This window comes from Apis florea, unplaced genomic scaffold (genome assembly GCF_048593485.1).
Source record: "Apis florea isolate Af1SG1 unplaced genomic scaffold, ASM4859348v1 contig_2274_pilon, whole genome shotgun sequence".
NCBI lineage: Eukaryota > Metazoa > Arthropoda > Insecta > Hymenoptera > Apidae > Apis > Apis florea.
This window is the reverse complement of record NW_028256550.1, coordinates 2,692,188-2,705,351: the sequence shown is the minus strand read 5'-3', so window position 1 is coordinate 2,705,351 and position 13,164 is coordinate 2,692,188. Positions and strand designations below refer to the sequence as shown.

General features: G+C 40.2%; 1 protein-coding gene across 1 annotated transcript; it reads right to left on the bottom strand.

Annotated features, from left to right (window-relative positions):
• Nucleotides 1-1,098: 1,098 nt before the first annotated feature.
• On the bottom strand, nucleotides 1,099-12,705 carry LOC100867463 (uncharacterized). Its single transcript, XM_003698881.4, has 3 exons — nucleotides 11,455-12,705; nucleotides 10,600-10,869; nucleotides 1,099-6,173 (listed from the first exon to the last, which is right to left on the bottom strand). Exon 3 carries the CDS (start codon nucleotides 6,112-6,114, stop codon nucleotides 4,126-4,128), a length of 1,989 nt encoding a protein of 662 aa, XP_003698929.1. The 5' UTR covers nucleotides 6,115-6,173; nucleotides 10,600-10,869; nucleotides 11,455-12,705; the 3' UTR covers nucleotides 1,099-4,125.
• Between the last annotated feature and the right edge of the window lie 459 nt (nucleotides 12,706-13,164).

The following is a 13,164-nucleotide window of genomic DNA, read 5'->3' as shown; positions in this document are numbered from 1 at the left end:
ATAATTAACAGAATGGTTCGATTTAATAAACAATGCACATGTTATTTACGCTAGTTCAAAGTTCTAATTTGAATGGATACAAGTGATAGAGAGTGATTATAATCAGCCCTGTCGATTCGCCAATTTGCATTCAATCTCCTGAATATTCTTATGATACGATTGAGATACTTTGAGTTAATAGGTATTTTCATTATTCAAAGAGTTTCTAGATGTACTTTAATGGTATAAAAAAAAGAACATCAATCTTGAAAATCAATTTAGAATTCTGAATAAATATCGTTTGATAATTCGTACGAATTTCTAACAGATAATTAAAATTAAAATCTAAATGAATATTTTATTTACCCAAACTAATAGAATTTTGAATAAATGTTCTTTAAAAGAAATAAAATTCTTAAATTTTAGCATTCTTAATAAATAATTTAATTCCAATGTATAAAATGTAGAATTTTAAATGTAAAAAAAAGAAAATACTTACTTTTAACTCCGACAATTTGAATCTAAACAAATTTTTTAGTATTTTTATATTTAAATTTTCACAGTTTGAAATAGAAAATATTCCTATTCCGATCATACACTATTGCACACACACTTGAATATTACGTCTTTTTAATATTTTACTTGAAATTATATTGAAATCTCCGTAATAAAATACGTGATAAAATTTTTGCCTCGAAAAGATATTTTTCTCAACAAAATTCTGTAAATATTTTTTATATTTAACAAAAAAAAAAATGACGAAAATAAAAATTACTTTATTTTGAAACATTTCCAAAATTTAATGACGCAAGGAGTTAAAAAAAAAAAAAAAAAAACAAATAATACGTTCAAAATTTCTTAACAATTCAAAAGAAATTCAACAACCTCTCAACCAATCAATCAGTCATCGTCTCAATCAAACCAGACTAAGCTTTCATACTTTATTTCTCCTCGCGAATTTACACACCATTTGAACATTGATCCTTCGCTTGTAATCTTCATCCCCCCCCCTCCTCCTCCCCCCTCAACATCCCCCAAAGATAAGACATCTGATCTTCTATACGAGTCGATCGGATTTTTCATTCGATCGTGCGCTGGAATAAAAAGTCAGAACAATAATTCGATGATGTGTAAAATTCAATCGTTTTATTTAATTGACAAAGTGTTCATAATGGGCGGCGACGCGGCACGCGTCGGCCACGCTATATTAAATACGTGTACTGCGATAACAAATATGTACAGTTGGCGGGATCGAAATGGTGAAATCGCAAATAAAAACATTGCATGATGATATTTAACGATGCGATCGATATCCAGGGCTGCACGTTATCTTATAAAAAGTACGATAAGTTCGACATTTCCATATCGTAGCAAAATCGTGATTCGATTTACCTTTAACAGGTTAAATATTTATTTATTATTACTTATTTCAACTTGAATCAATTCGAATTGAGTGAAAAAAAGTAATCGTCTTATCGTGTTATATATTTTACACTTTTTAACAATTAAGCATATTGTAAATTATTATAACCACACTTACGATCCAATTATTGTACATCGTTGTCTTCAAATGAAAATTATATATTCTAAAAAAAAAAAAAAAAAAGAGAGAGAGAGACAAGTGAAATTGGATGTCGCACAGCCTTGAACGAGATTCCAACTTTTAATCTTCCCTTACATTATATTTCGAAATCGCTCGAAACACGTGAGATTTAACGGTTGACCGATTTTTACGATCTCGGTACCACCAACCATGCACACGTAGAGTACGTAACAAACTAGTGATACACCTCGAGAATGATTAGGGGAGATAACGTTACTTCGTCCTCTGCATCCGCCACGAGGATATCCCTCGTTCTTCCTTATCTTCTTCTATTTTTTTGTCCCTTTCTTTTCGTCCATTTCCGTCCATTTTATCGTTTCATTTTGTGATTTTCTTTTTTTTTTTTTATTAATCGTTATTTACAAACCACCAGAATCCGTGGATATTGGCAACTAGGAGAGACTTACGTTCTAAAACGATCACACACGCACTCGTCATTGTACGAGCAGCCAAGCATGCAAGCCAGTTAGACAAGCGAACATACAGACACGAGGGGGCTCGTCTTAGAAACTGCACGTGTCCACTTGTTTGTGTATCATCACGGTTTGGAGGAACGTGATTGACGGTGATTTTATTGAAATTTGAAAATTGGGAAGATGACTTTTGTTAGGCAGTTTTAGCGTAAAAGAAAATTACGAATAAAACAAGTTTAGAAATTAGGTAAGAAAGAAAGCTTGATTCCATCGATTCCAAAGTTTAAAGTAAAAAGATTAGATTCGTAGATAGGACATTAAAGAAGGATCTCTATTTAAAACAATGGATGTAATTCATGAAAATTCAACGAGGAATTGGATTTGGATTTTGAGATGAAATTTTGGAAATTGTAGAGATAATTAAGAGTGTTGAAAAATCTAATAACTAAAAGATGGATAAAGTATATTATGCGAAGTTTTGTACATTTAGAAACTGGAAGAAGATTGCGTTTCACGAGGGAATAATAGAAATTAAAATTGAGAAAAAGCGACAGAAAGATAAAAAGTAAAATTAGAGGTGACAGAAGCTTGAAAAAGTAGGGAACGTGTATTAAGAGAATTTTATCATCTCTTCAATGAAGTATTTTTTTTTTTTTTTTCTAGCAAATATCTCATAGTTTTAAAATTAGTTTCATTAAAATTAAAATGAGAAAATCTTATTTTTATACTTAAAATAAAAGGCAAAAAAATATTTAAAATATCGGAATAACAAGGGAAGACGTTAGTTAGATACGACATATATCAACGTCATACACAAAGAAAAACTAATTTACGTATAAATTAAACATTTTCAGAATAGGAAATAAATTAACGGAGATATAGATTAATTAAAGAACTAAATGAAAAGTAAATAACCGCGGTACTCTATTGGAACTACGCTGCTAATTGCTGCTCATTCAACCGAAACCATTAATATATGAATATAGCGTTGAATGACATTCTTAAAATTATTGCACAGCGAGCTTCTATAACGATCAACATCAAAAAATATTTGATCGACTGTACATATGTTATGTTTGTTATAAAAAGTCTTATGAATTCTAGCATCAGTAAAATTAACTTTCTGATACTTTTCGTTTCTGATATTTGAGCAAACGAACGAATTAATCTGTTCGAGCTATGTACAAAATTGTTTCGATTCGTTGGTGAAAAAGATTCGTTTCGTATCGATAATTCCAAATGGCGGACGTCGATCATTGGCGCTAGTGTCGGCAACCTCTCTTAAAAAAAAAAAAAAGAAAAAAAAAGAAACGTGCAGTTTCGAGACTCGACGTCTTATGTAATCGAATAAGTTGTTGGACAGACATAACTGTATACTACTTTCGATAACCTCCGGACGTCTTTTTAAATATATCAACGAGATACAAACTTTCTAGGTCCCTGTATGTATACAACCTTAATCAATGTACGCTCGAGGAGTGATTTCCGGATGATTTAAAAACGTGAGCCATTCGCTTACCAAGTGACGATAACAAGTGTTAAGTACATCTAGTATATTATACATACAGCACTCACGGTATAAGTACAAGATATACAAAAGTGTTCCTCCTATTTTTATTACCTTAACTTACATTTGGCAACAGGATCATTGGTCTTCTTGTGTTTATTCTATCATATCAAACATTCTTGCGAATCGAAAAATTATTTCCAAAAAAAAAAAAAAAAAAAACGAATAGAAGAAGAAGAATGAATGAATAAAATAACGACGAGTATCACAGGCGATAAAAATCAAACTACGAGCTCTATGGGCAAGCCAACCAGTAAAAATTGCAAACAGCTTTTTCTTTTTTTACCTTTCTCAAGATTATACAATTCCTGTATATCGAAACAACATCACCTCGCCTCGTGTTTCACCTGGTAGGCACACGGCTCACTGTATAAAATGCGAATACGTGTGAAGTACTATCAACGACGAACACAACGAACAAGGGAGAGAAGAGGACACACGCGACTGAGTACGACGGTTGTTGTGTACGTTCAAGGAGGAGAGGGGTGGGAAGGAAGAAGCGACGGACGAGCTTTCGAACAAGTATACCGACTATTTCCCTCGAATGCCGTGGACTTGTCACCTTACAGAGACACGAACTCGTGAGGCGGTTGAATGATTCGCGGTGGCGGAGGCGGTGATAATCTTAGGTCCACGTCGGTGAGCGAGAACGCGGAGCTCCCGTTAGCCGTGACACGGGGCCCCATATTGTCGTAAGGCGAGCAGAGGTCGGTGGAGCGCAGCGCTCGTCGCGGCAGCGTGGCGAAACTGGAGACGCTGGTTGCCGGCGGAAGGGCCGTGGTCGTTTTGCTCACCACGCCGCCGGTGGCGTGAACTGGAATGTCCAGAAGGTCGGGGTAACAACGATCGGAGGCGTCTTGCGGCACCGCCACGGATATGAATATGTTCCCGAATATTCCGGGCGGTAGAACACCGCTGGTGAACTCTGGCGGCGGTGGCGGGAACACGCACGGCACGGTTCTCATGGCGTTCACGGGGCCGCCGCTCATCTCCGGATGCAGTCTCTCCACGGTGACGGTTGCCGCGCTCATAGGATCGCAAATGGATCCCCTTTCGGCCAGTTCCAGGTCGCCCGTGCTGCAACCCTCCACTATGCTCCCGTGGCCGCTGCCCCGATCGTTGCTGTTCCCAGGCGTGGTCGTGGTCACGGACAGGTCAAGGAGCTTCTTCTCTTGGTCGCCGAAACTGGTGCTGCTCTGAAGCTTCACCTTTTCGCGAGCGGTCTGCCGCCGGGTCCCGCCGCACACGCACAGCGCTAAAAGGACCGCGGAAATGGAAGCACACAACGCGGCCGCTCCACCGCCGGCCAGGCTCACCCAGAGCAACCAGTTGTCGCTCTGGGAGAGCGTGGGCGCCGTATACACACGCGGGATCGCTACGCTGACCGTATCCCTGGCCAGGCCGGCGATATTTTTCGCGAAACAAGAGTACTCCCCGGCGTCACCGTCACTCGCGTTGTAGACGGTCAGGTTGTTCCACCTGTCGACTAGTTTACCGGATGGCGAGGAGGATCGTTCGTTGTACGCCGTGTCGACGTCGGACACGTAAGCTACGTAGGTCCCCGAGTAAATCTGCTCGGTCAGCTTGGTCGCGTTCACCGGGCCTCCGTTCAATTGCCACCAAACCTCGGGCTCCGGATCCCCGGTGGCTAAACAGGCGAGGCTCAAATTTCCGTTCGTCTCCTCTTGGATGCTGCTCGCAAGAACGAACACCTCTGGCTCACAGGCGAACTCAACAGGTTTCACGTCCTCCCACTTACGACCTTCTAGTCTCGTCGGCGATGAACACACTTGAGGCACGGAATACAATTTGCTGGGTCCATTGGGGATCAACCAAGTCCGGAAGTCTCTGAGCCTGCAGTCGCAGCTCCACTGGTTCCCGTCTAACGTGAGAGTTTTTAGACGTGGCAGATTCGATATCACCGACACCTCTAGATACTCGAGGACGTTCTGGTCTAGCCTCAACGACTCCAAACCAGTCAGATAAACGAACGCTTCCCCGTGGATCTCGGACAGGGAGCACCTCTGCAACTCCAAGTTTCTCAAGTGTTGCAGCAGCGGGAACTGGTGGCTTCTCAACCGCGTCAATGGATTTCCGCTTAAAATTAAGATCCTCAGTCTTTCGTTGCCCAGAAACGTGTCTGGCTCGAGCATCTCCACGTGATTATCCGACAAGTCGATCTCTACCAGGATCCTCATGTCCCTGAACGAGTCGGCGTGGATCTTGTGGATGCCGGCGTTCCTCAAGAAGACCCTCTGCAGATTCAGCAGGCCGGAACGCTTGAAGATTTCCGACTGTAACGCGGGAATCTTGTTCCCGGACAGGTCGAGCACCTGCATGTCAGGGTCCAGTGAGGCTGGGAGTGAGGTTAGACCGGCGTCAGGGCATAAGGCGGATTTCTTTCCGGACGTCCACTTGCAACGGCACACGGCTGGACAATCGGTCCAGTCTGGGAACGCAGCCGCTTTCGAGAGCAGGGCAAGCGTGCCGAGTAGAAAAAAGAGGGCCAGCAGGATGCGCCCTCGCAGAGGGTGGTGCCTTGTCCCTATCATGCCACTATCCGTTTCTCTCTCGCTACTGCTAGTGGATCCTCCCTTCGTCGACTAGAAACCTGAAACATGTGAAATAATATGAAACATCGGTTCGAATAATTTGACGAATTTTTTCGAATTTTTATTATTGGAATATCTGAAGGATGGGATAGTTTTGGGATAGTTAGTTACAACCAATAACGTATTTTTTATTACGATCGCAAGATCGATACTTATTGCTCTGATCAGCGATCCTGTGATGCAATATCAAAAGTTACACGTCAGCTGTTGTTATAGGACAATGGAATCGAAAGCGACGTAACCACACCGCGAATTTCGTTATCTTTCGAACTTTTCTTCGCCTGTACCGGGTGACCTATTTTAATTGTTACCCCAACGCAATACTCGTTCTCGAAATTTCTCAATTGGCGACCGATTTCTGCCTACTGATATAATTCCATCTGCACGATACCATCTCGATAACACGTCGTATTTGAGCGAATTTATTATTTCTCGCTGCCTTCACTCGACATATGTTCGTATGATATTCTAAAGGTCACCGTATAAGCGGCAGTCTTCGAATATATTACAGATTCTATCGAAGTCGTCGAAGAAGTGGATACATGGGGGTTAAAGGTCTAGGGGAGCGTCAGAATATTAACGAGAAGGGTTCGATGGTTGGAAATATGTATATGCGTGTATGTATGTGCGAGCGAGGGCTCCCTCGAAATACATAACTCCCTTATCGTATTCCTAACAAGAGCAAAATCATAAATGATACTTTTCCGTTATCTGCACGTCACTGTCGGTCCTTAAACTAATGGGGAAAAGATTGCAAAAAGTTGAAGTTAAATGGGAATGATATTAAGGCGAGTATCGGTTATTTCGTGTGATTTTAGCACTTAATTTTTTCTACAACGATATAATAATTAATTCTCTGGTTAATATTAACAAATGAGAGATTGTAAATCGGAAGAAATTCTAATTGCATAAATATTTTTAAAAATATCGCAATCTTAATTAATCGTTAATTAAACGTTTTTGAAAAAGTTTTTTTTTTCAAAAACGAGCCAATAAATAAATTTTTATCGATTGCGTTGATTCGAAAGACTTTTAACTTGTAAAACTTTGTTCGTATGTGATTCCAGAAATTACCAACTCGACTAATAAATTAGTATTCAATTGTGCGATTCGAATGATCGGAAGCCATAAATTATATTGGATCCAGCAAGCAGGTAAACAAACGAGATTTCGAGAAGTTCCTCTTTAACCGTCGCGTAGTCAATCTTTCGCAAGTAAGTTCACTTTTGCCGAAAACACCAAGTTCTCGCATAAATTGAAATAGGTCAACCCTTGAAGCGTATATGCGAAAGATACGAAAACAAGGGTGGGATCTTGGTTCCTGTTACAGTATGCTCGTATTATTCTGCATTATTCTCCCGAAACATTTTCTCCGCAACACTTAAAAAACAACTTCGAACCTGTTGACTCTAACGCGAAACAGACCGAACGGAACTTTTCAGGAAACCGGGAGGAAAGAAGAGAAAAGAAGAAAAAGAGAAGAAGAAAAAGAAAAAACGCCCCGATATTTCTATTCATCCCCATCGCCCCCTGTTTTTCTCCCTGTTCACATGAGAGTAAGGAGGCTAATTAACGAATACAATTCGTCTTTTTTCCCCGTGTAAACTGGGGGGAAAAAGAAAGACAAAAGAAAGGAAACAAAAAAAAAATTGAAAAGGAAAAAAAGAAGAATCTATCGATTATGAGGGAAGAAAAAGAGCTGAAGAAGGGTACTGGTGTATGATCGAACGCCACGTGAACATGTGATTTGAAAAGCGCGCGTGAACAGGATGACCACTCAAAAGAAACTAGAATAAAAATTTTTTACTAGCGATGTGTCTTTTTTTTATATTTTAAACGAAAAGAAATGTATATTACCTAAGAAAAAAAGAAAAGATTCAATACATAGATTTTTATATTTTACATATTTCCAAAGGAAACGTTCAAATATTTGTATATTGCATTTGAGAAATTTTTACCTCTTATGTCGTTATTTATACTCGCAGATACATTAAAAGAGCACGCGATACAGATGAGTCAAACATTTTATGTAACGTGCAACCGTTTACATCCTTCTAGTACTCCCCTATAAAATATTCCAAAAACTTCAATTTACATACGAATCTTTCATCTTATATACTCGATGCGTATATATAAAATTTAGAATTTTAAATAAAAACTACATTCGTCTAAGTGCTAAATAAAACTATATATTATTTATTCTTAATATGCCATAAATTCTTTCTTCCTGCGTCATTTCTGTGCATCTCAAAGTGGCAATAAACTGGTACGATATCACGTATGTAACGAGTATGTAAAATTACGCGTGATAAGTTCCGGTTTAACACACTCACCGCCATAGTTTACGCTCGTAAACGGCCGTTTCTCAATGCGTTGTTCTACTTAATATTGTTCGAACAATACTCACATTTTGTCCTGTCTTTATTATCAAGATTTATATAATTAAATTTCTCAGAATATGATCAAAATTAAAATATCTGGTGAATGAAATATATTGAAAGCAATTACTTTGAAAAGAATCGTTTTAAAGAATGGCCAAAGTCCTTGAAGTCCTCGATGCTTCCCCTATCATGTTTTGTGGTACAATCAATTTTGTAATTTTATCGCATTGAGTTTTTTTTTGCATACAATATACACGTTTGTATTGACATGTACGATCAATAAAATCATTGTCCAATTAACGAGAAAGATTCTATATTATAAATTCTATCTCCGCGTGAAAAAAATAAAAAGACAGAAGAAACGAGATATCTGAAAAAGGAAAACGGAAGAATGTTCGACAAATAAAACGACATTATAACAATATTTTAAAAACTCATATTACACACGTAGCACGTATCATACGAGAAATGTTATCGTATTTTTATCGTATCACGAAACTTTCGTTCTTTGAAACGGATTCAACAAATTTTAGAAATCTTTTCTAAAAAAAAAAAAAAAAAAAAAAAAGAAATAAATAAAACTTCACGATATAGATTGACAGGCAGAATATACAACACAGGTTGAGACTTAATTTCCGAGGTAGTTGAAAGCGAGATAATCGACGGCCCAACGGGAGCATACACCGTGAAACGGCACACCTAATAAATACTTAATCGTTTACATCGGTAACACAACCGGTTAATTTATTTACGCGATTATGAATATTAATGCGGTCGCAATTGAAATGGAAATTTCCCCGTAAGTGTTCACCCGAGTATTTTAAACGTTGCGCTTTCGTTCGATCTCTGCCGAATCGAAAACGAATCAAATTAAAGGGGCAACCTCGCGGTGTAACGATATCAATGAATCATCTCGCGGAATCCCGCACTTTTGTCTTTTATTGCGCGCACATGTTGCTCGTGGATTCGACTCGGGCATAAAATCGGAAATGCATCGAATTTGTCCCAACAAATCCCAACTTCCCGTTACCTAGGGTGGTATATAGGGGGCGATATTGTTCTCGAAACTAGCCGCGGAGCGAAACTACTGCGTAGGACACTCGTCACGGACAAGAATAATATTTCTGAGCTAAGTAGTTGTAGAATGTCGATATCAGACATCTGGGAGGATGTTCTTAACGCTGAATTGATATCGTTATATTGGGGCCATTAGTGGTCCTATAACAATACGAAAGAAAGAGTTTTAATTCAGATTGTTTGATTTCAGAAATTTGATCTCTGCGTTTTCGTATCGTCACGTCTCTTCGTTCTATCGAAATAGCTTAATTGTTTTTCTAGGAGAGGAAACGTTTCATCATTATCATATATTTGTTTCTTTAAATTCAAATGATTCAGTGTATTGTATTATTATTGTTATTTTAGATATTATTTTAAAAATTCACTTTTATTTAAATAAAGTCTTCATTTTATTTTTTTAATTTATCGTTTTTTCCTAATATTGTGATAGCTTCATACAGCAGTTTCCCAGGCTTTCTCGAGTTACAACTCCCTAGTTGAAACAACTAGGACAAATGACTTCAATTCTCGTAAAAATGACTCACTTCCTCTCGTTTAAATTATCACATATATTTGGAATATGCGCGCCAGCTGCAATATTACCCTTGATATTTTACTATTAAAAAAAAATCTATCCATCGAATTTTTCACGCGAATTTGCATAACCCTTAAAAAAAAAAAAAAAAAAAAAAAAAAAAGTCACAAATTTACTTTACTACTACACTTTACGAGATACTCTATACACACCTGTTTTTACAGGAGATATACATTTTTTCATAATTTATGTACAGCATAAAGTTAGAAAAGAGAGTGGGCATCCGATAAATAAAAAATAAAGAAACAGAAGGGTTCACGTTTACAAGGGAAACGTGGATGATCCAAGAGAAATAATACGGCAGACACCGAGGCGCATGGTATATCATGATATTCGATCCAAGGGAAACCGGAAGTCTCTCTCTCTCTCTAACGATGCTCGGTTTATTCTTACTTGAGCGTCTCCTTTGGCCGCCACTAAGCATGCCGTCTGCGAATCTGAATGGGGCCGTCATGCCTGCGTGGACGCTTCCATTGTTTCTCAGGGGCTTTCATTTCGCCGACGGTCCTCCTTCGGGCATCACAAAGCCATTGTTGCTCGGGACTTCTTAGATTTCATTCTGATTAAGCCGCGCCGACCGTTCCACGCTGGCCCACTTTTCCAATTACAACTGTGTGTGCACGCGGCCCCAGGATTAATCTGCGACGAAAACAAATCCACGTCCTGCAACGATTACAACGCATCTTCTTATTCCCTCTACGTTACGTGTTCTTCTTAGTTTGGAAAAGAAAAGAGGAAGCAATTGTACAATTTTGTCGTTTCGAAATGAGAATTGAAACGCGATATGGTTTTTTTTTTTTTTTTTTTCGAGAAAGAGAAATCTTAGGGAAAATTATAAGACGAGGTAGGCAAGGAATTTCGAAGGTTTGTGGAAATTCCACAGACGTGCTTCGAGCCACACACACTAAGACATATTAATTGCTGACGTGCGCTAATGGCATGCACGCGTAATGCGCCGCAAAATTTATATCGATCATAAATTAGTCGGAAAGTCTCGCTCAGGACTCTCGATATCGATGGAAATTTCTCGATGAGGCGAAAGTTCTCAAGAATCGATAATAATACATGATTGGCAAAACAAAACCGATGTTTTCGAATGACAATTAACCATCAACGATGACATATGACGTCATGAAATTAATCGAATTTTTATATATCGAATTTAATATAATCACTCGATACTTTGCAACAGCGCGTAGTATCACATACTCGTGTGTATAAAAGCTTATGAGAGGAAAAATATCGTACTGGCAAGAAAGGTCGTGGTTAGGTTGATACAGGTTCGTTAGGAGGCAGGGGTGGCCAGGCTGGTGGTTCGACGCTCGATTCGACGCTCGATTACTCGAATCGACTGTGCCACGGTCCTCACGGTGTCATGTACGTGTCACTCGACTCCCCCGAGCGAGCTTTTGAGTGCATCGACCGCGGCAAATTCGCTTATACCACGTACTTGCATGAGAATCTGCGAACGCGACGAAAAATCCGTACGTTCCTCGCGACCCGGTCTGACCAATCGTGGCGCCGTTCACTCGGCTCGTTGAAAAATTAAACGCGAGAGAGCACACTGTACACCGTTGTATCCCTACTTCATCCGTCTTCCCACTTTCCCCCTTTTCGTAACTCCGTTTCTTCTTTGTTCCCCCTCCTTTTTCTTTATTCCTCCAGGAAATCTCGTCCTTTTGTTTATGCTTCCACCGAAGAACAATGGTTTCGAACAATCGCTCTCTCTCTCACATGAGGATGGAAATCGAGCGAAAACATAAGCACGACGAGCGGTTATAAAATAAAATAGATCACGTATACGGGCACGTTTGGCAGGATTGATGCGCGTGGGTCGATTGAACGAATAAACGAAGCCCGCAGAAAAGCGAGAAACGGAGCGCGACACGGTGCACTTGTCAGCTTCCTCTCCACGCGTAGTCTCGAGGCGCGTGAACGTGTATTCGCCCGTTCTCACGGGAGGACACCCCCCACCTGGTCCGCGGGGTCGTCGACTGGCATCGACGAGCTCTTTTCTATTATCCTCTCGGCCGATCAATCAATCCGGTCGTGTAAGACCTTTCGCGGATAAGAACGAGCCACCATCTCAACAGTCCACTATCGTTATTCCTTCTTGGCCAGCCTCGAATCTCGAAAGGGATGATGCGAGAGCAGAGCTAGCGACCACGCCGCTCCATTGAAGATCTTCATCCCCCGAGTTCTCGCTACGGCACACGAGAGACGAGGTGGCAAGTATGATCCCGCATATACACACATACACGTACACGTACACAGAGGCCACACGCACGAAACAAGGGAAAGATGCACGAACGGGATGCACGAATAATGCGTTCTGATTTTCACCACGGGAAAGACTCAAAAGGAAGGAAAACACCTTTTCATTTCGCGACCATACGCTTCCACGATTGCGAAATCCCCGCGATTCGTCGTGCCACGCACACGCCACACGAAACCTGCAGATTTGCCGCAGAGGCAAGAGACACGGTGCCTCCGTATCCCCGGTATCTGTTCCTCTTGCTTCCCCTTCTCTTTCATACCCCTCTATGATCAGAACCCCCTCCTTTTCCTCGCCCATCATGGTGGACGCTCGTTTCACCGCCCTCTTGCTCCCTCGTTACCCATAGCTGTCCTCTTTCGATCCTCTTGCCGCATAACCATCCGTGGGCAGCACTGTCGAATTCTGGCTCGAATGAAAATTTCTCCTTTTCCTCACGCTAGCGCCCCCTTCAGGCCTACCCGAAGGATCTTTCCTATACGATTTCTCGATCTCCCCTCCTTTTCGCTTTAGACCAACGCTCGCTCCAATTTCTAATTTGTAAACATCGACTGAATCGAAAAGTTTTTTTCAGCATCGCGATTTTCGTCAATCAAATTGCGTTGCAAGGGAAACACGGAGATGAATATCGATCGGTGGATAAATTTTGTTTCACGTTTTTGGAAGACATAACCTAAAAGGTG